The sequence below is a fragment of the Balaenoptera borealis genome (genome assembly GCF_965194805.1).
Source record: "Balaenoptera borealis genome assembly, chromosome: 3".
NCBI classification, from domain to species: Eukaryota; Metazoa; Chordata; class Mammalia; order Artiodactyla; family Balaenopteridae; genus Balaenoptera; species Balaenoptera borealis.
The window spans coordinates 123,898,923-123,922,019 of record NC_138866.1 but is presented as its reverse complement, the minus strand read 5'-3'; the positions used below and the strand labels follow the sequence as shown (position 1 = coordinate 123,922,019).

The 23,097-nt window shown below is 35.4% G+C and overlaps 1 protein-coding gene across 8 annotated transcripts in view; it reads right to left on the bottom strand.

Annotated features, from left to right (window-relative positions):
• SCAPER (S-phase cyclin A associated protein in the ER) overlaps positions 1-23,097 on the bottom strand; it is a 487,034-nt gene that overhangs the window by 210,406 nt on the left and 253,531 nt on the right. For all 8 annotated transcript variants that reach the window (XM_082386958.1, XM_082386962.1, XM_082386961.1 and 5 more), the window contains one exon: positions 16,563-16,689. In XM_082386958.1, the coding sequence (XP_082243084.1) occupies positions 16,563-16,689 (127 nt within the window). The remainder of the gene's footprint in view (positions 1-16,562; positions 16,690-23,097) is intronic.

Sequence of the window (23,097 nt, the reverse complement as noted above, 5' to 3'; positions counted from 1 at the left end):
AGGTGTGTGTGGATGAGGTGCTGGGGTACTTGTGGACCAGTTGAAGGGATTCTAGGGCGAGGTGTCTTCAGCATCTCATGGGCGAGCTTCCTGATGGAGTCCACAATGTGGTTCGTAGGATCCATGTCCCTTAGATGTTCTCCAAGAGCACTAGCTGCTGTTCTCCCAGCCACACCCAAGCTCCTAGTCACACAGCACACCTTGGATTTGAGGATGGGGCTAAAAAGAAGTGGGTCTCTTTGGCAGCGTCCTGCCCAGCTGGGGAAGACTAACTCTAATATGCTCTCACAATTCCTCCTTGGGAGAAATCACAGGCCTAAAAGGTGTCTCATGGCACTGTGCTGTGCCTCCTTGGGGTAGAGGTGACACTGATAAAGGTGACACGTCCTCTTATCCTCTTCAGTGTATCCAATCTCAAAATTTTTTGCTCCAACAGTGTGATGGAACTTCCCCTGGGTCTAAATTGGTGTTCTTGGGCAGGGGGAAGACTATAGGAAATAGTTAACCCACCATGTTGATGATATCACCAACTCTCATTTATTTCTTATTTAAAACTGGTTTAGTTATTCTCAACTTTATTTTTCTAAAGACTTTTAGAATTATCTTGTAATATTCCATAAAAAAGTTAATTGCAGTTTTAACTGAATTTTACTTATGTTTTAATTTGTAGAGAATTGACACTTTATAAGTCTTTACAATCATGAACATCAAGTATTTCCATTTGTTGAAATACTCTTTCAATAGAATCTTATAATTTTATCCCTAAAAGTCTTATTTTGTAAAAAAGGTTATTCCTAGGCATATAATAGTTTCTGTTGTTATTAAGAATGAGATTAAAGCTTTTCTTTTTTACATTTGTAGTTTTTGGTCACTGGTGTCTAAGAACACAACTTATTTTGGTAAATGGATCCTGTAACCAGGAATATTTACCATCTTTTTGGTTTTAAGAATTTGTGAATTTTCCTGTATTCTCAACATAGACAAGCACCTATATGCAAATATATGCAACTTTGTTTCTTTACTGCTTATCTTTTATTCAGGCATGATGTTCAGATATGTTAGCAACATACTTCACAGATATCAACCAATCAAAAGGAAGCAATGGCTTTAAACAATCCATTTGGCTGTACTGGTGCATATCAGCCAGTAATCAGCACTGCTTTTTCTTGTTATACTGAACAAGAAAATACATCGTCCAGGACCTTGAGGACAGTGAATCAATGTTTCATTATTAAATATGATGTTTTTTGCAGGTTTTTGGTAACCACCTTAAACTAGCCTCTTCTTCTTAAAATTATATCTTTCAAATTGTTAAAAATTAGGAGTAAGTGTTGAATTTTAATTTATGCCTTTTCTGTTTCTACTAATACTGTTTTTCCCCTTTAATTTTAAAATGATGGTTTATATTAATTTATTTTTAGATGTTATATCAATCCTTTCATTTCTGTAATAAATAATAGTTGATTATGTTACTACTAAATTTTAATTCTCACAACTGAAAGAGTTAGATATGCAATCCTACCCATATTTTTCAAAGGAGAAAAGTGAAGTTTCTGGTACTTCCCTGGTGGTGCAGTGGTTAAGACTCCACACTCCCAATGCAGGGGCTGGGGTTCGATCCCTGCTCAGGGAACTAGATCCCACATGCATGCTGCAACTAAGAGTTCCCATGCCACAACTAAGAAGCCTGCATGATGCAATTAAGGAGCCGGCGAGCTGCAACTAAGGAGCCCACCTGCCACAACTAAGACCTGGTGCAATCAAATAAATAATAAAAAATATATATATTAAAAAAAAGATTTAATTAAAAAAAAAGAAAAGTGAAGTTTCCTACAAAGGTTAATAATCTGGCTACAGAGATACTACATAGCTGATCTGGAATTTGAATTCAGCCTCATAACTACAAAGCCTGTGGTCTTAATAGCTGCATTATATTGTATCAACATCTGCCGACTGCCTAATTATTGCCATGAGTTTAACATAAACTATTTCATTTAATAGTCACACAATCCTTTGGGACGTGTCAACATCATACATTTTACTGATAGGAAAGATTGAAGCCCAGATAGATTAATTAATTTGTCCAGGTTCACAGAATAAATAGGTAGCAGGTTCTAGGTCCATGCTTTTAACATTGCTCTCATCTGCTTCCTTAATAGCTGCCCATTGATGGTGCAAATTTGACCAACATCACGTGCAACTTTCAACAATCCTCTATTTCTTCATAGTTCCTGAGAATGGAATAGAGGACAACATAGATGATTTAATTTATTCTAAGGCAGAGTTTCTCCAAATGTCCATTTAAGTATCTCTAATGTCAGAAAAAAAGTGTATTTCCAGGGACATGGGGGGTATACACCTAGTAACAGCAAGAAACATCTTCATGAGTATCTTGTTTCAAAAACAAAAAAATGTTGCATTCCTTGCCATGATATCATCTATGTTTATTTTAACCAGAAAATAGTTTTATATTACATACTATTGAGGAGGAAAATAGTTTTCTACTTGCCTTACTTTATACACAAGGTATTTGCCATGGAGTCTATTAGCGTAAAAAAAATGAGCTGAACTGAAGACAGCTAGTCTCAAGGTCCTTATACAGGCAATTTCTCATTTTTTAGTGTCACTATTTCCGAGAACCCAGACTTATATAAATGTGGTTAAAAACAGTAAGTGTTTACTCACTGCATCCAGCAATCAATCACTAAGGTGAGCCCAAGAGCAGAATATTGCCAGAGAGGGAGCATGACGGAATACCGTCAGGCTGCTATGGGAAGAAACTTCAAAAAGCACATCTTACTGACAGGTAAAATCACTCATGTCATGTGTTGGGCTGAAAGGATCTCTTATACAGCATTGTCTATTTACTTATTTATTTTAAATCATAACAACAATGTACTCAACAAGAACTTTATTAGTGAAGAAAGAACTCTAACAATTTGTTCTTAATATTATCAGTAGCATTGTCATTTTTAGCAATGTAAATGAAGATTAAATAATTCATGGTCCTACTTCTGGTTCTCAAACATCATTTCCATGACATTTCTTGCCTAATACAATAATTGACATGCTTTGGTTAAAATTTATCAATTATTTGCCACAAAGTATTTATTCAACAGATAATACTAAAATAGTCTTTTTCACAAAAACCTGAGTGTAAAAATTTTTTTAATGATTTTTTTTTGTTGCTAATATTTGCATAAAACTGACACTCCAGGGACGTGTACTTCTGTATCTAATAGCTTTGAGAAGCCCCCCTTAGCAATGTTCTAGGGAAAGGTGATTAACAATAGTATATCGGCATTCACCTAGCTAGATGAGTAGTGAACTTGGTTTTGCTTTCTCATGCTTAGCTCTCTTTAAGCACACCATAATCTCTCTACTTCTAAGAAGAAATAACAAATAACCACCAAAAAGTGTGCAGCTGGGATTCAGTTATAAATAACTCTAATGTTCTATAGTTCTGGTCAATGAACTGAATACTTTTCTGAATGAGGACCTGCACTGTTCAGTCAGCACAGACAGACATTCTCTTTCTAAACTAAATCCTCTACATGCGATACTTTTCTAAGCAGAAGATGACACACAGCTGTTTTCCAAGATTTGCAACACGGCTTGATATGAAACAGGTTGATCCTCAGTTACACAACTAGCTAACAACTGTAACAGCCATTTCTCAAAATGCTGCTATTATAGACATTACTTTAATATCCTTCCAGTCTGTAATTTATTTTAAAAGTATGATTTAAAATGATACTAGAAGGACTACCTCATTCAAAAATGAGAAACTAAGCAACTAAGATAAGCTCTCCTGCTGAAAACAACCAAAAAAGCTGAATAAACATATTTTTACTATTCTAAACAAATTAAAGCTACCAGAGAGAGAACTGCAAGTCAAAAATCCAGGAGAAGGTAAAAACCAAGAGACAGAAGCACAGCCCTCAAAGCTGCTTTTGCTGATCCATGAGAAACAGTTACAAAATGACACAAGTTAAACCATTCCAAACAAGACTGAAAAGTTTCATCCTCATAGTAAGCCTGAAATGGAAGTCAGCCAGCCAATCCACATACTTGCAGCTTGTTTAGGACACCCAAGTGGCCTGGGGAACCTTAGACCTTGAACTTGAATTAACATGGTTCCAGAGACATTAGTACTCTTAGCACCTACCAAAAATAAATAAAAATATTTCCAGAGGAAGGCACCATCATATTAGGTTTTCAATTATTCTTAAAAATTGTTCAAATACAATGACCACAAAACACATGTGAATAAATTTTAAAAGACTGAAATTATACAAAGTATCTTCTCTAACCACAAAAGAATGAAATTAGAAATCAGTATCAGAAGAAAGTCTGGAAAACTCACAAATATGTGGAAATTAAACAATACATTCTTGCACAACCAATGGGTCAAAGAAGAAATCACAAAGGAAATTAGAAAATACTTTGAAATAGGTGAAAATGAAAACACAATATAACAAAACTTACGGGATTCACTGAAAGCAGTGCTCAGAGGAAAATTTATAGATGTAAATATCTGCTTTAAAAAGAACAAAGATCTCAAATCAATAACTTAACTTTACATTTTAAGGAACTAGAAGAAGAGCAAACTAAACTCAAAGCTAACCCAAAACTAAAGGAAATAAAGATTAGAGTGGTGATAAACAAAATAGAGAACAGAAAAGCAAAAGAGAAAAATCAATGAAATCAAAGTTGGTTCTTTGAAAAGATCAAAAACATTGACAAACCTTTAGCTAGACTAAAGAAAAAAGAAAAGATTCAAATGACTAAAATCAGAAATGAAAGTGGGGATGTTACTATTGGCCTTACAGAAATAAAAAGGATTATGACAGCATACTGCGATCAATTATATGCCAGCAAGTTAGATAACCTAGATGAAATGGACAAATTCCTAGAAACATGCAAACTACTAAAACTGAGTTAAGAAGGAATAGAAAACTGGAATATATTTGTTAACAAGTAAAGAGACTGAATCAGTAATCAAAAACCTCTCAACAAAGAAAAGCCCAGAACCAGATGGTTTCACTGGTCAATTCTACCAAACATTTAAAGAAGAATTAATACCAATCCTTCTCAAATTATTCCAAAACACAGAAGTAGAGAGAACACTTCTTATCTCATTCTATGAGGCTCGTATCATCCTGATAATACAGCTAGACAAAGATATCAGAAGAAATTCTAGACTAGTACCCCCTAGAAGTATAGATGCAAAAGTTCTCAACAATTACAATTATCAGCATGTAATGAAAAATTAACAGGTTAAAAAGGAAACAAGACATCACAAGAAAGAACGTGTAAAAACACACACTGAAAGATGTGAGATATTAAGGTTATTAGACATCGATTGTCAAATGATATTTTCTGTGTATAAATAAAAAATAAGCTTGAAAATATCTGCAAAGAACATGCAGTTATAAAAAAAGGGCATAGCAGATGTGAAAAAGAGCAAACAGGCTTTCTAGACATGGAAAATTAAATACTGTGGTTAAAATTAAGAATCTCATGGATAGTTTTAAGAGTGTATCAGAGAAACTGGGGAGAGAATAAATTAAAACAGAGACGCTAGAAGAAACTCACATATCTACAAAACTTTGATTTACAACAGACGAGGCACCAAAGAACAGTAGGGGAAACTAGTCTTTTCAATAAATGGTGCTCAAAACATTAAGCACCCAGATGGAAAAAAAATGAAATTAAACCTTACAATAAGCAGAAAAATTAATTCCAGGCAGAAAATAAACTAAAAGTAAAGGCAAAACTATAAAACTTCAAGAATAAAATATAGAAAAAGACTTCTTGACTCAGGAATGGGACAATAGTTTTTAAAGATGAGCAAAAACTATTAACCATAGAATACTGATAACTCTTTGCACACTAAAATTAAGAAATACTATATGATATCACTTATTTGTGGAATCTAGAAAATACAACAAGCTAGTGAACAAAACAAAAAAGAAACAGACTCACAGATATATAGAACAAACCAGTGGCTACCGCAGGGAGAAGGACAGGGAGAGGGGCAATATTGTGGTAGTAGATTAAGAGGTACATGCTATTATGTATAAAATAAGCTACAAGTATATATTGTACAACACAGGGAATATAGCCAATATTTTATAATAACTATACATTGAGTATAACCTTTAAAAATTGTGAATCACTATATTGTACACTTGTAACATATAATATTGTATACAAACTATACGTCAGTTTAAAAAAAAAGAACTGTTCATCAAAAGAACCAAAAGAGAGTAAAAAGACAGCTGAGTAATAGAAATGGATATCTTTAATACACTTCAACAACCTAGAACTGGTATCCAGAACATAGAAAGAATTCCTACAAATCAGCAGAAAAATGAGCAAAAGATTTGAACAGGCATGTCACAAGAGAAGAATTCAAATGGCCAAGCAATATGAATAGGTGCCCAAACCTATCTGCCAATAGAGATGCACATTAAACTACAGCAAGCATACTACTACATACCCACAAGATCGGCAAAAATTAAAAAGTCTGATAACATCAAGTGTTAGAAAAGGAGAAAGAAACAGGACTTTTATACTCTGCTGTCAGTAGGGTGGCTTGGTACAACTTCTTTGGAAAACAATACAGCATTATCAAGAAAAGTTAAAGGTACACATACCCTATAACCCAGGAATTCCACTCCGTAGGGAAATTCTTGCACATGAGTACAAGAATACACGTTTAGAAGCACATTTTTCATAAAAACCCAAATTTCCATCAAAGGTGAAATGGATAAGTGCTACTGTGGCAAATTTATATAATGACACAGTACATACAGCAATGGAAAAAACCCTCTACACAACACAAATTCTTAAATACATAAACTTGATAGAAGCCAAGACACAAAATTACAGAGAGTAGCATTCCATTTATATAAAGTTCAAAACTAGACATGTTTAAACTAACGTATATTATTTAGGAATGGATCCTTAGGGAATAAAACCATAAAGAAAATTTTTAAAAAGTGGTTTCCAAAAAGTCAAAGTAATAATTTATCCAAATATTAAGAGAAATGTATGATTGGCAAAATAAATGTAGGTGGGTTGCAGGGTTCGAGATGCTGGCAATGTTCTATTTCTCAACAAGTAGTCACCGGGTTTTTTTGCTTTTATAATTATTCATTCTGTGCAAGTGTGTTTTACATAAATTTCTGTGTGTTGTATTACATAAGAGAAGAGGTTTTTTTTTTTTAAGATGAGGTTTTCTAAAAAGAATTTTAAAAGAGTTTACAAAGAGTTAATGTGCATAATCAGAAAATATCACAAGTTGTGTAAAAAAACGTTACTATAAGCTAACAGTACAAATATTCATCACTGAGTTTTTATAACAAATTTATTTGCTTTTAAAAGAGCACTCTTCAAAAAGAAGCCACAATAAATGATTTCACACGAGATGACTAAAATAGTGTGTTTTTATAAAGGCAAGCCTCAACATCTGAAAAATAATATAAACTATTTTGGAATCATGATTATCTAATTTTTTTTTTTTTTTTTTTACTGAGACATAGTTAACGTAAAATGCACAGATTTAAGTATTTGGTTTGATGACTTTTGGCAGTTGGACACACCTATATAACCACATCTAAAACAAAATACACAAACACTTCCTCCTTTCTTTTCCTTCACTGTTTCTTTTTAAAAAATACAAACCATATACATATTAAATTTCTGTATGATTCTTAAAATAACAATTAATTCCATTTTCCTTATATTGTCTAACTCAAGCTAGTTGAAGAAGGTATCAGAAACATTTTCATTTTACTTTGGGCCATACGATACACTTGTCACCTTCTGACAAAATATAGGTGTCATACAAGCTATATACAGTTACTCGTCAGCTGCTATGAGGAAACAACTACATAAATTGAGAACACAGTAAGTGAGGGGATCAAAATAAGATGATCCTACAATTGAATGTTTTCCAGTTCTTCTCAACTGAAGAATTCCAGCTGAAAATAAGAGAAGTAAAACCTAATGCAACCATGAGGTTTGGAGGATAGACAGTGTCTAGCAGGACCTGGACACAATTAGGTTGAAAAAGCTCTTAGGGATTAGTGGTTTATCTTCTCTAGGCATGTGTTAAATAGCCACAAAAAGCAGAAAAAAAGGGAGTGGGGTGAGGAAGAGTTTCTACCTTTCTACCTTCCACAGTTTTTTGTTGGTGGAATTTTGCAAGATAAATTTCGAAAACACCAAAGTAAGACGGGGTTTGCTATAGGTATCACAAAGTCAATTGTGATTTGACATCTCAATTCAGTTAAATTATGAATGCTGTCAGCTACGTAGTTTACTTATTCAGGTTCAAGAGATTCACAGCTGAATCCGTATTTAAATCTGGCAGGATTCTAAAAAAGTCAGGAAAGGCAACTGGACAAAATCCATGTCCAATCCATTTGCTTAAAGTGTTTACTTATAGTAACAGCATACAAATGTCTCATGTTACTGATAAACCACAGAAAGCTTGTGGGATGCTGTTACTATCCAAACTTAAATGTAGTGTTCATTATGGCAGAGTAATGAGAAAGTCAATACAAATACAAATCACATTCACTTAGAACAAATTTAATACAATGGCAAGTATGATGAAAGTGCCTTTGCATATATGAGAATGTTTTAGAAACTCTTATTTGAAATAATTAAACATTTCTGCAACAGAAGTGTCTTTGGAGCAATTTATTTTAACTTGAACTTTAATGTAATTATATTGTGAAACATAAACATACATAAAGACAGGAAAAAAAAGAAAACATTTAGTACAATTTTAAAGAATAATTATAATTTGAACATAACATCACCATCTGGTCAAGAAAAAAGAAGACTAGAAGCACTCAAGAAGCCACTTAGGTAAATCTTCCTGATCATACCATTCACCCTCCTCTTTGGATAATCATTATCCTGATTTTGACGAGAAATATTTGTCATACCTTCTTTATAGTTCTACCACCTATGTATACAGTCTAAAAGAATAATGTTACATTTGTCTATTCTTAAAGTTTATGTAACTGGAAATGCAACAGTATATAAATATATTTTGGTGACTTGTGACTACACATTGTGAGATACACCCATGTTGTTACCCATAACTGTAGTTCATTCATTTTTTTTAACATCTTTATTGGAGTATAATTGCTTTATAATGTTGTGTTAGTTTCTGCTTTATAACAAAGTGAATCAGCTATACATATGCATATATCCCCATATCTCCTCCCTCTTGCGTCTCCCCATTCATTTTTACTGTTGAACAATATTCCATTACATGAACATACCATAATTTATATATTCAGCTGTTGATGGATACTTGGGTTATCTTCCATATTTGGTAATTATAAACAATGCTGCCATTGAACATTTGTGTACGTGTCTCCTGGCGCATTTATGCATTAATTTCTCTAGGGTATAAACCTAGAAGTAAAATATGATATGCATGCCTTCAACTTCAATTGATCCTGGGCATACATCAGAGAAAACCATAATTCAAAAAGATACATACACCCCAAGGTTCACTGCAGCACTATTTACAATAGCCAGGACATGGAAGCAACTTAAATGTCCATCAACGGATGAATGGATAAAGAAGATGTGGTACATATATATGATGGAATATTACTCAGCCATAAAAAAGAACAAAATAATGCCATTTTCAGCAACATGGATGGATCTAGAGATTGTCATACTGAGTGAAGTAAGTCAGACAGAGACAAATATCATATGATATCACTTACATGTGGAGTCTAAAAAAATGGTACAAATGAACTTATCTACAAAACAGAAACAGAGTCACAGATATAGAAAACAAACTTATGGTTACCAAGGGGGAAAGTGGATGGGTGGATAAATTGGGAGATTGGAATTGACATATACACACTACTATATATATTGATAAAATAGATAACTAATAAGAACCTACTGTATAGCACAGGGAAACTCTACTCAATACTATGTAATAACTTATATGGGAAAAGAATCTAAAAAAGAGTGGATATATGCATATGTATAACTGATTCACTTTCCTGTACAGCAGAAACTAACACAACATTGTAAATCAACTATACTCCAATAAAAATTAATTAAAAAAAATAAACTTGTAGTACCAACTTATATTATCACAAACAGTGTTTGAGCATTCCCATTGCTCTAGATCTTTGCTGATACTTGGTATTTTCAGTGTTTAATTTTTGCCATTGTGATAGGTGGATCACAGTATCACACTGAGTTTTTTATTTGGATTTTCCTGATTACTAAAGAGATTGACTATCTTTGCGTCTACTTATTGGCTATTTAAGTTTCTCCTTTTGGTTTGGTTTTGTTTTTTTTCTGCCGCGCCGTGCGGCATGTGGGATCTTAGCTCCCCGACCAGGGATCAAACCTGTGTCCCCTGCGTTGGGAGTAAGCTCCTCCTTTTGGAATGCCTATTCTCTTGATCATTTTCCTACTGGGTTGTTGGTGGGGTTTTTTTTTTTTCCTCATTAATTTGTAGGAATTCCTTATATACTCTGGATACCCTTCTTCATGGGTTGTACATATAAAGATCTTCTCCCATTCTGTTCTCTTGTCTTTTTACTCTTTTTTCTGGTGTCTTTTGATGAATGAAAGTTCCTACTTTAATGCAAATTTATCAATACTTCCCTTTATGGTTAATGTCTTTTTTTGTACTTTTCTTGTCCAGGCAAAACCCCAAAGTCAAGAAGATATTCTTCTCTTATCTCTGACAGGCTTTTTTTTCTTTTTACATTTAGGTCAATCTGGAATTAATTTTTTGTTTATGATGTGAGGTAAGGTCAAGTTTCATTTTTTAAAAATAAGGATATTTAATCATTATAGCATCATTCACAAAATAGACCATACTTCCCCCTAATGCTTTACAGTGCCTCCTTTTTCCATATATACATAAACAAGCATACACATTTGAATAGGACTATTTATGTTTTTAATTATGTTCCATTTTTCTTTTTCTCCATCTTTGCTCCAGCAGCACACTTTCTTAATTACTGCAGCTTTAAGTAAGAGATATGAATAATCTAATCCATTAACATGATAGATTTATTCCTATATACTTAATATTTTGATGATATCATAAATACAACTGATTTTTATATACTCTCCTTGTATCTAGTGGCCTTGTTAAACTTATTTATTAGCTTATGATCTTAGCTATGTTTTTTTTGTTTTTTGTTTTTTTGTAGATACAATTCGTCAGATTAAGGAAATTCCATTCTGTTCCTGGTTTACCATCATGAATTGTTTGGCTGCTGAATTTACCAAATGTTTTACTGCATCTTTTGAGATGATCATTTTTTTTTTCTTTTTTCTTCTATTAATATAAGCTATGATTGATTTTCCAACATTAAACCGAACTTGAATATCTTGAATAAATCCAACTTTGTTGTTATATATTATTCTTTTAATACCTTGCATGATTCAGTTTGCCAAAATTTTGTTTAGGAAATCTGAATCCAAGTTCATGAATGAGATCGGCTTGTAATATGATTTTCTCCAATTTCACTATGATGTCTGTAGGTGTGTATTTCTTTTTCTTTACCTGGCTTGAGCTTCATTTGGCTTCATGAATCTGTGGGTTGATTTAGAAGTTTTAGAAAGTTCTAAAGGATGATGACTTCAAATAATGTTTCTACTCCTCTACTCTCCTTCTGAATAACTACATACATTAGGCATTTTCACTATATATTATATGCCTCTTAGACTCTTCTCTGTGTTTTCCATGTCATCTTCTCTCCATGTTTCAGTCTTGATTCTTTCTTATGACCTATCTTACAGTATACTAATTCCCTGTCCAGCTGGTTTATTCTGCTGTTATCTCACCTACAGTTTTCTTGATTTTAATTACTAAAATATTCAGTTCCAAAACTTCTATTTTCTTTCAAATGTGCTGTACCTTTTAAAAAATAATTAATACTTATATCATTGAACATAATAAGCATAGTTCTAGAGCCCCTATTGGCCTGTTTCTATTGATTTTTATCCATGTTGTCTTGCCTTTTATACGCCTAATTTTCTTTGTCTGTCAGACAGTATATTTGAAAATTATTTTGTTGAAGTAATTTGAAACTTAGGTTGATTATTATCTTCCTCCAGAGTAGACTGTCCATTTGCTTTTGTTAGGTACTTGGGGGTATTAGCAATTCAAGATAACTTTACTGCTTTTTCCAATGATGGGATTTTCCCAGCTACCCAGATGATTTGCCGTTTAGCTGCTGTCTGTGCAATGACTGGCATACTTCCTGTTTACAGTTCAGTCCTTTAAGGTCCCAACCCAAAACATGGGTTTTTGGTCACTGTCCTACCACTTACAGTCCTAGACTCCAACAATTTTTCCCCATCAGTTCTGCAATAATATCAAAAGTACTACTCAGCTTCTCATCTACCTCTTTTGGATCACCAATTGTACCCAGCCCCAAAATGCCTGCCATGTTCCCAGATCTTGGGCCAGTAATTCTTCACTACTTTATTAGCAATTCAGTTCCAGTTTGTATTTTGTCTAGCTTTATTCATTGTCATCAGTGACGGGACTATTCTGAGTTACCTCCTCTGTCATTGCTGTTAGGTCTATAACTAAATATTTTCAAGCTTGTCTTTTGTTTCCTTAACACGTAAAAAAACAGTTTTATGATCTGTGACTGGTATTTACAAAGCCTTGCAGTTCTAGTTTCTGCTTGCTCTTACTCATAATGACTTACCCACTTTTGTGCTTTTTTTTTTTTTTTAATTTTATCATTTATTTATTTACTTTTGGCTGCATTGTGACTTTGTTGCTGCGCGCGGGTTTTCTCTAGTTGCAGTGAGCGGGGGCTACTCTTCGTTGCAGTGCGCAGGCTTCTCATTGTGGTGGCTTCTCTTGTTGCGGAGCACGGGCTCTAGGCGTGCAGGCTTCAGTAGTTGTGGCTTGCAGGCTCTAGAGCGCAGGCTCAGTAGTAGTGGCGCACGGGCTCAGTTGCTCCGCGGCATGTGGGATCTTCCTGGACCAGGGCTCGAACCCGTGTCCCCTGCATTGGCAGGTGGATTCTTAACCACTGCGCCACCAGGGAAGCCCTGTGCTTGTTTTTTGACTGTGGCTACTCGTTCTTATAAAATTACTTGACAGAAATTACCTGAGGCCTAGGATAAAGGTGTCTTCTTCCAATTAGGACTCACATTTCCTTCTGCCAGGTTTCTAGGGGATGCTACTAACCAATCTGGGACTATTTTAAACTCAATTCACCATTTGATATAATACAGGTGATGTGAACTTGGACTGCAAATCTACTCCAGGGCTGGATTATGGTTATAACTTCTGCACTATACCGAGACACTTTCTTTGCAGTCTCTGAGGTCAGGTGAGAGGGTTCACCATTATGTCGGGGAGCAGGCTATGGTGGTTTTTGTGAAGGGAAAATCTCCTATTAGACTTCATACCTTAGGTAGCCCTTAGGCTTTTACTTTTGTCTTCCTACCCCATGAGGACTGCAAAATCGTAATTCACATTTGCCAGCCTGGCAAATACTCTTGGGGCATTCAGTTATAAGCACAACTGTCTAAACTCTTGCTTTTTCTTTGGCCTGATAAATCTTTATTTCTCCTTAGCTCTTTGATGTTTTTAAGAAAATTACTTTTAAATTTTTTCCAGAATTTTTAGATGTTTTTGATGGCAGAGTTGGTGCAAGTCCCCTAGATCACCATATTTCTTAGAGAAGTAGTTGCAGTTTGTTAAAAAGCATAATACATGCAACAAAGCTTACAAACATTTTATTTCTGAACAGAATCAGAGAACCCAAAAAGCCAGAAGGGACGTGAGACACACAGTAAGTATTCCAAAACCCAGGTCTCCTCAGTTTCCAAATCTCTTTTGTGACAAGAGCATTTTTGTGTATCACACATTTAACCTGTTAGCCCTAAAAACAGTTCTCAGAACTTCAGAAAAATTATCTAAGGAAACTGTGTCAAAGCAGTAACAGAAAGCATCAGTGTGTTGAGGTCTAAATTAGAGGACAAAGACCTCAAGATTAATCTCTCACCATTCCTCAGTGAGTGCTTGCCCAAGTTCCACCAGTTCCCCCCCTGTCACTTCTAGGCTGTCTTCAGATCCTTCACTGGGTACTTGGCTTTGGTGTTAATGATTTTGTTACTCCAGGCAGTTTTCCAAACAAAAAGGAATGGTTATTTATAATTCCTAGACTGAAATCATAAATACCATCAGCTGAATTACACTGAAATGTCAGTATAACTCTATGAACAGAATTTCACATAAAGTTAGTCTGTCTTGGCTAGGTAAAAAGGATTTTAGTTATAAAAGTTGCAAAAGGATCTTATTGTAGGTAAGTTTAGACTCTTAGGTGGTCCTGCAGTGTATACTCTGAGGACAGCTTTGCAGCAAGGTTCCTGACACAGATCATTTAGACTGGGAGCCAGACATTTTTCTCCCTCAAATTATAAGGGACCAGTGGTATTCCAGTAAATTGCCCCTTTGTGAATGAAATAACTTTACTTAGATTTTCATACTGAATATCTTTCTTATACAGATCATTTTACTTTTCCCTCAAAAATTTTGTGATTACTTCTATCTAAAACAGTATTCATGAGATACGGTATACACGGTGGTATCTTCAAGCAAATGCCTTTTAATTCAAAGTATAAGTACCCTTTATAAAAAAAAAATCAGTATCTGCTAATTTTAAAATAATTAGAGATTTTTCCAAGGTATATAAAACCTCCAAACACTCCATCTAGTACATGTTGGACAACTAACATTTTCTGAACTCTCTCATACTCTGAAGAGGACATGTTATACAAAGGAACTGACTCTATGTGGCTCTGCCATGATGTCACAGTGAATATGCTGCTCTCAGTTCCTACAGAGGATTGTATTTTCTGATGCCAAAATGCAGCTGAGCACTGTCTTGTAGAGTTGGTCATTCATATGACTGAAAATCCGGTAATTCCACCCATGAGGCATATTCCCTAGAGTAGAGCACTGATTCTCAAAGTACAGTCCCTGGGCCAGCAGCAGCAGTGTCACTTGGGAACATATTAGAAATACAAATTCTTGGGACCCACTCCAGACCTACTGAATCAGAAATCCAAGGTGTTTTAACAAGTCCTCTAGGTGATTCTGACGCAGACTAAAGTCTGAGGCTCCCTGCTTTAGAGAAATTCTTGTTCACTTGCTCTGATACAAGAATTGCTTGAGCAGAATTGCCCCTTCTCTCTCTACCTCTCCCCCACCACACACACACACACACACACACACACACACACACACACACACATATCCAATCCCGAAAATGAACATCTACTGTCAGGAGAACAATATAAAAAAATGTACTACTAACACAATGTAGTACTCACTATACAACAGAGAAAATAAATGAAAAACAGCTAAATTTACAAGCTTAAATAAAACTTAGACCCATAATTTTGATTGAAAAAAATCACGTTAAGTCTGCAGTGTGGTATTTTATAAAGGTTAAACACAAGCAAAACGAAAATCATATATTATATAAATATAAATTTATGTGATAAGGCAATAACACTATTTTTAAAAAACAAAGAAAGGATACCCCTTTAATTCTGTACAGTATTTCCCTCAGAGGGAGCAGAGGCAGGGGGATAGGGTAAGGAAGGAACACAGTGGGAACCATAAACGTACTGGGATCAATCTAGTTCTTAGGCTGGTCATGAGATTGCATTGTTCATTTATTTATGTAATTTTTATCACTACATTCTTTTGTATATATAAAATATTATATAATACATTTTAAACCCAGAAAACAAAAAAATGCAGCTAATAAACAAAGATAGTCATTACCTTAAATAGAAAAATTAGAAGCCACCTAAGTGATATAAATTGTGTAAATTGTGATATGTTCATTCAGTTAAAAAGAATTTTAAAATATATGAGAAAATATTTATGATAAAGTTAGATAAAATAATGTAAAAAATGTACAGTAAAAGGATTAGAAAAAATACAATAAAATGTCAATAGTGGGTATTACAGGGAGTTTTGTTTCTTCTTTGTACATTTAAATTTTTCTATAGTGAATAATAAATACTTTGAAAATCATTAAGGACTTTTAAAACTGTCACTGAAACATTTAATAACTCTAAGTCATTAAAGAAAACTACCAAATCTTCCATTGGAAACAGGAAGGAAGTTGGTGTTTTGTGAAAATCTGTGATTTATGAGCTTTATAATTCAAAGTTTTATATTTTCTGCCATAAAACTATGTATCTTTATTACTCTGATTTCATTTAAAATAATTTCATGTTGTTTGTGTGGGAGGAAATATGACTGAGAAAACCATGACCTAAAGAATATATTTTTGCCATAGAGGACTTCAACTAAAACAACTAAAAACAACTTCGATATCCTTAAGAACAAAAAGAAAAAATATCCACCAATGGTTGACCAGCTTTTGGAAACACCAAAGAAACACATATACTGAGAGTCTGCCTTATAGCCCCAGGGCCCATCATAATAAGAAAGAAACATAAAGATTAAGGTCAGAGGCCAGAGATTAGTTACATACCTCTTTTTCCAATATTCTAGCGACCTCACCAAGGGTACGATCTAAAGCAGAAACCTTATTGTTTGCCCATGAGCCACTGTCTTGTACTTGTAGTTGTTTTAGAAGATCTTTGGCTAATCGCTGAAGCCTTGGATACAAAATGAAAGAGAAGAATGACATGAATGTATTAGACTATAATATTTCATGTTCCTAAATATTTTTAAACAAAAGTTACTTTCATTATTGTATTAGAAACTGCTTCATAGAGCACCTAAGGGGAAGAAAAACAAACCACTCCTAAGGCTGGTATTATCTTATGTTCACAAACACCAATCTAGTCCTTGTGACACAAAATAGATCTAGAGGACAGTACCGTCCATCCACAGGATTAGCTGGAGCAATTGCTGCCATCAGTTTCCGCGTGACCCTTAAACTAGAACAGAATTGGAGATGGGGAAAGGTGAGAGTATGATGGCAGAGAAAATGAGTATAAGAGCCTGAGCAGATTTTCATATTTTGATTTAAATCTTCAAGGTAGCCTTGGATACCATGTTATAAGCACTGTAAACTCTCAGAATGTCAAACTCCCCATTTTCCAATTTACAGGCAATTTGGGGATTTCCTGCCACTGCTGATGTCATTTAGACAATAGAGCAATTATTTCCTTTTCACCAAGAATAACACATATTTCCTAGATCGTAAGATTCTTTAGTAAGGGGAATGTATGTAATATTCCTTTGAAGCCCTTACTTCTTCTGTTTCATATACCTCACTCTTTGATCAGTCCTCCTCTCCTTTCAACTTACTTGCTTGAGTATCCTACCAGCAGATACTCACCAGATGCTTTCCCAGATCTGTCCACTTTCCCCCTATGCATCATCTCTCTGTTGCCTTACTTCCATTTTTATCTATGATTGATTCCATAGGCCATCATTATAATCACTTTCTTGTAAACGTGTGCAACATTCCCTTTCTGTTGTTCTGTTACTCCTACAGCTAACCCCCAGCCATGGTAACAATCACTAATGTTTGTTTAGTGGGCCAGGCATCCCTCTCAGTGCCTTGCATACATTAACTTATTTAGCTGGATTAGTGAACATCTGCCCGCCTTTTCCATTTTTGATACTGAGAAACAGTCACACCATGCAAAAGATTGGTATGACTATAGATTCAGAACCTTACTAATATAAGTTTGTCTAGTCTGCTCACTCTCCTACAAAGACTTGCTTCATATATTGCTCAATCTCCTCACAACTCCACCCGTTCCTTTTTCCCCCTTGCTTTCACATAAGAAGATCTTACATTTTATAGAGAAAATGGAAGCTACTGGAACAAGAAAATCTTTCTGCCACAAAATCTACAAGGATATCAGCACTTCACCCATACTCTCCCTTATTTCTCCTATTACAATCAAGGAAGACTGATTCCTCCCATGTAGGGCTAGTCTTGCCACACAGGCTCTGTATGCACGAGGTCTTTCTGGATCTAAATTCCGCTCTTCCTGCTTCAGTGTCTTTGCAAATGCTATTCATTCATTCCTTCTGAAGTGCTTCCCCCACCTCCACATTATCTAGAAAAGTCCTACTTATCCCTAAGTTCTTAGGCCAAACATTGCTTTCTCTGATTTGACTATTCCTTCAAATCACTTATTACAAGTCTCTCCCATGCAGAGATTTACAACAGAACTTTTGGTAATGATGGGAATGTTCCATATCTGTACTGTCCAACCTGGTGGCTGCTAGCCAAATGTACCTATTGTGCACTTGAAATATAGTTAGTGTGAATGAGGAACTAAATTTTAAGTTTTATTTAAGTAATTTAAACAGCCATATGTGGCTAGAAGCTATCATATTGGACAGTGCAGAAGCACAGTATTAACTTCATGAGACAGGGTTCTTCTCTTTTTTTTATTATTAATTAATTAATTAATTTTTGGCTGCGTTGGGTCTTCGTTGTTGCACATGGGCTTTCTCTAGTTGCAGCGAGCGGGGGATACTCTTCGTTGTGGTGTGCGGGCTTCTCATTGGGTGGCTTCTCTTGTTGTGGAGCATGGCCTCTAGGCGCGCGGGCTTCAGCAGTTGTGGCACGCGGGCTCAGTAGTTGTGACTCGTGGGCTCTAGAGCACAGGCTCAGTAGTTGTGGTGCACAGGCTTAGTTGCTCCGTGGCATGTGGGATCTTCCCGGACCAGGGATCGAACCTGTGTCCCCTGCATTGGCAGGCGGATTCTTAACCACTGTGCCACTATGGAAATCCTGAGACAGGGTTCTTGTCAACCCATTCACCATCTTATCCGTAGCACCTTTAGATAAGTACACTCAATAGATATTTAATGATGAATGGTCTAAGAAGAAATTTCTTCTTTACATTAATATTAATAATATCCATAACCTCATATGTTACAAAATACTTTCACGTACATGATCATTTTTAGTCCTCTGAAAAACACTGTCCATCCCTATTTGAAAAATGAAGACGCCAAGGCTCAGGCAAATTAGGTGACTTTCCCAAGGCCTCACGACTGGTAAATGTATTATTGGGACTAGAAACCTAGGCCTTTAATCTTCAAATTTCATGCTTTGTCTCCACACCATATTAGTCAATTCAAATAAGGAAATTTCATTCACAAATGAATAATATCCTAGAATATAATTTCATCTAGAAATGTATTTATGTAAAAAAATTGAATTCCTCAAAGAATACAACAGTAATTGAAGCTCAAAAAGGCCCTGGTGAACTCCAGTTTAAACCTAAGCTATCCATATGAAGTTTACTTTGATAAGTCAAGGAATAAATACAAACTCTAAAATCAGAAATACCTATGCTTAAATTCTGGCTCCAGAACATACCACATATGTAAATCCTGGGGAGGTTATTTAACTACTTTCAATCTCAGTTTCTTCAACTTAAAAGTGAAGATTTTATATATATATGTATATATATATATTTTTTTTTCTTTCAGAGCTTCTGAAGATTAGAGATAATTAACGTAATGTACCTAACACCATTCACTAAAGTAGACATTCAATAAATGACCAACTCTTATTACTATTCATTGACAGAAAGTCTCAACCTAACAAAAGGAAAAAGGGAATATAAAAAATACAAAAATAGAATAAGAACAACATACTTCTTTTCTTCCTAATCGAATATGGGCTAGAGTCCCATCCGATTAAAGTTACTGACCTTATCATGTGGATGAATATTGGCAGCGAACTTCACTGTGTGACAGATAAGTAGCCACTTCAGCTTTTGGCTGAATAAAGCCTGCACACCATGTAACTGAATATCCAGCCATAGCAATGGATGCATATGAATCTAGCACTATTCTTACCAAGAATGCTCACATTCCACTGAAAACCAGGGGTATTTAGGGAGGCACAAGGGCCATTTTAATTCACAGAATACAAGAAGCTTGTATTTCATCCTGAGGTAAATCAAATCTGGGATTCATATGAACCTATCTTTCAGGGAAGAATGCCAAATCAAGGGGATGCTTAGGTAACATGAGCTAAACCTCTGTTTTATTCCCTGCCTCCACAGAAGTACCACAAATAATACAGCCCCTCTCAAGAAAAACATTAGATTTTGATTCATATTATAAATAATGATAGAATGTCACAGGATTCAAGCCCTGAAAGCTGTATTTTCCCTACAGGGCAAGAATAGGAGCTGTTTAGAGGGTGCAGTTTTTATTAATACAGAAATTGCTATTTGAGTTACTTCTGGCATGTTAATTTTTTCTAGCATGAAAAGTAAAAGTGAAGGATTCATAACCCCTAGCCAAGAACATGAGAAGTATCTGTCAGGTAAATGGCTTTATGGAGAATTTTTTAAGGTCAGATATTTTCTTCTCAAAACTTGAACAAATTCTAACAACTCTAAGTTCAAACCTGTCACTGGCAAATGTGAAATGTAAGGGCTTCTCTGTAAGGATCCCTAACTTTTATCACAGTCAATGTTGGGAGGTTCATTAGGATCATTGGGAAGATTTATAAAAGTGTAAGAAAGGAGACTGGGTCCACGTTAGGAACTAACATTGTTCTTCGGTGTGATGGACAGGAAGACATAAATATATTATTAACTTCTTTTTTTCTTTCACCTCCTCTATTTGAAAGGTACATAGTCTAAATTTAAGGCTACTGGTTCCCCTTCCATTTTTAAATAATATGCTTAAGTCTGTATTTCTAAATGTAACAGCTTAAGAAATCCCCATATAAGATGAAAACAGTGTGCATATATTGCCTCCTACATTGGTCATCTTTCATTGTTGCCAGCCAGCATCCTTTCCTGTGGAAAAAGAACCCATCTATCCCTTTCAGGGAACTACCTCACCTTCATACTTACATGGGTATACTAGATGTGCTCAATGCTATCAGGGTGTTGCTGCTCCCAGGCCCTCATTCTTAGTGGAAAGATCTAGAAAATGTGTGTATATTATTATATAAATAAATATAAAAAAATACATATAACTATATATATAATTATATAAACACAGAGTTGACGCTTGAGGAACAGAGCTTTGAACTGTGCAGGTCCATTTGTACGCAGATTTTTTTCACTATGTATGTCCCACAGGATTCAGGGTTGGTTGAATCCGTGAATGCAGAACTTCGGAGGGGAAGGGCCGACCGTAAAAGTTACAGGCAGATTTCTCACTGCTCGGGGGGTGGGCGCCCCAGCCCCACCCTCATTGTTCAAGGGTCACACGTGTTTGTGTGTGTGTGTGTGTGTGTGTGTATCCCTACACTTTACATCTACATTTATTTCTACCTATATATATAACGGAAAATAGGAGTTAAAACTGATATCTACAATTCCAATTCACCACCATAGGATTTTCTATTCTCCCTGGGTCTATTTTTAAGTCTCTTCTCTCACCCTTAATATATTTACTTATGGGAACAATCCACCTAACATATCATGCATCTTTCTTTATGCATACCATTATCTTCCTGCTTGGCCTCCGACTCCCTACTCTGGGCTCTTCTGCCCTTCTCAGCTTGCTCGGGTTTCACACCCTTTGCAAGACTCCCCTGACAGACTGTGCCAGGATGACATTCCATGGATTACCCTCCTCATTCGGCTCTGATTCCCCACACCAGGCCATGGTGTCCTACCCGACATGGAAGCTCCCTGCGCTCTGCTTGGGCTCTGCACCTCCACACCTGGCACCCCTCCTTAGCCTACTCAGGCTCTGACACCCACCGTTGTGCCACTGCTGCCTCCAGCCATCCAGCCAGTGCAGATGGTTGCTTGGTGCTCTCTCATCTAGTGGCTTTAGGACTGAATTGTTCTGGAAAGGGAGGGGAAACTGGAGGAAGAGTCATTTTCATTTATTAGCTAGAATAATTTTATAAGGACACATTTCTTTTCATCTGCTAGTTGGTTACCAATTTCAATCGGTTACAATAATTATCCTTTTTGATGCTCAAATTGTCCTATTTTTGTCTAGTAGTAAACTTTTCAAGTCAGCTCCTGAGTCTTTTGATAAAACACTAGCAGTCTTTGAGAGCTCCCTTGCCACCTAGTATGACAGAGCATTCAGATCTAGCATTAGACATTTTTCCAAGAAGTTCTTGCTCCCTTTAGTGAGATATGCTCACTGCTACTGCATTGGTCATTTGTTTCTAGGCCTCTTCAATCGACAGAGCTAGGAAATAAGTAAATGTGTGTACACACACATATATAATACATGTGTATCTATATATGTATATACACAAATACGTATACACACAAATACGCAGAACACTTTTTAAAAGATAAAGTATCTCATAAATTCATATATTTCAAATTCAGTCCTACGGGGGTATTACCTGATCTCTAATGTATTACATCTATCTCCTTTCATCCAGACTGAGAATTCAGTTTCTCAGTAATACAGGGGATGAAAGAATGCTAGTCTCCATAATCTTCTTTACTTTATCCTTACTATTATGCACACAGACTCAGAATAACATTATCAATAATACCATCACCAATATAATTGGAGAATGGTGAATTTTTTAGAATTATGTTTTCCCCATTCTCCCCAATATTTTTCTTATAGTTACACTATAAAAACATCTGAGATACAGTTATTACATAATATTCTTTTCCTTCTGGCCATCAGTTATTCTTAGTTCTATAAGAAACTATAACTTTAATATTCATCCCTAGTCTTTATGTTGATGTCTAATAATTTTGATTGTCTAAGGTTCATTCTCTCTTAGTATTTAAGATCCTCAAGAAAAGATAATGTGGGTCAAGGATTTTGTAACTGGCAAAACTGATTTTTGAGGCCATAAAATTATTGATAAGAAAGAGTAAGAACTAAGGCAACATTGTTCACATCAGCTCTTCCTGAGGAACCTACTTAAGAATGAGGTTCAGGTGCTTCTCTCAAATTGGTTCCCTGAAACTTCCAGTGAAAACCGTTAGTTATTTTGGGGTTATCCTTTCCTTACATCTGTTATCCCAGTTGCTTCTCTTTGTTTTCTTTCACACTGATGTCATTACCATGCAGGTCTTGTGGCTATTTGTTCCCATCCACTTGTATTTCAGATTTCATGTAGATAT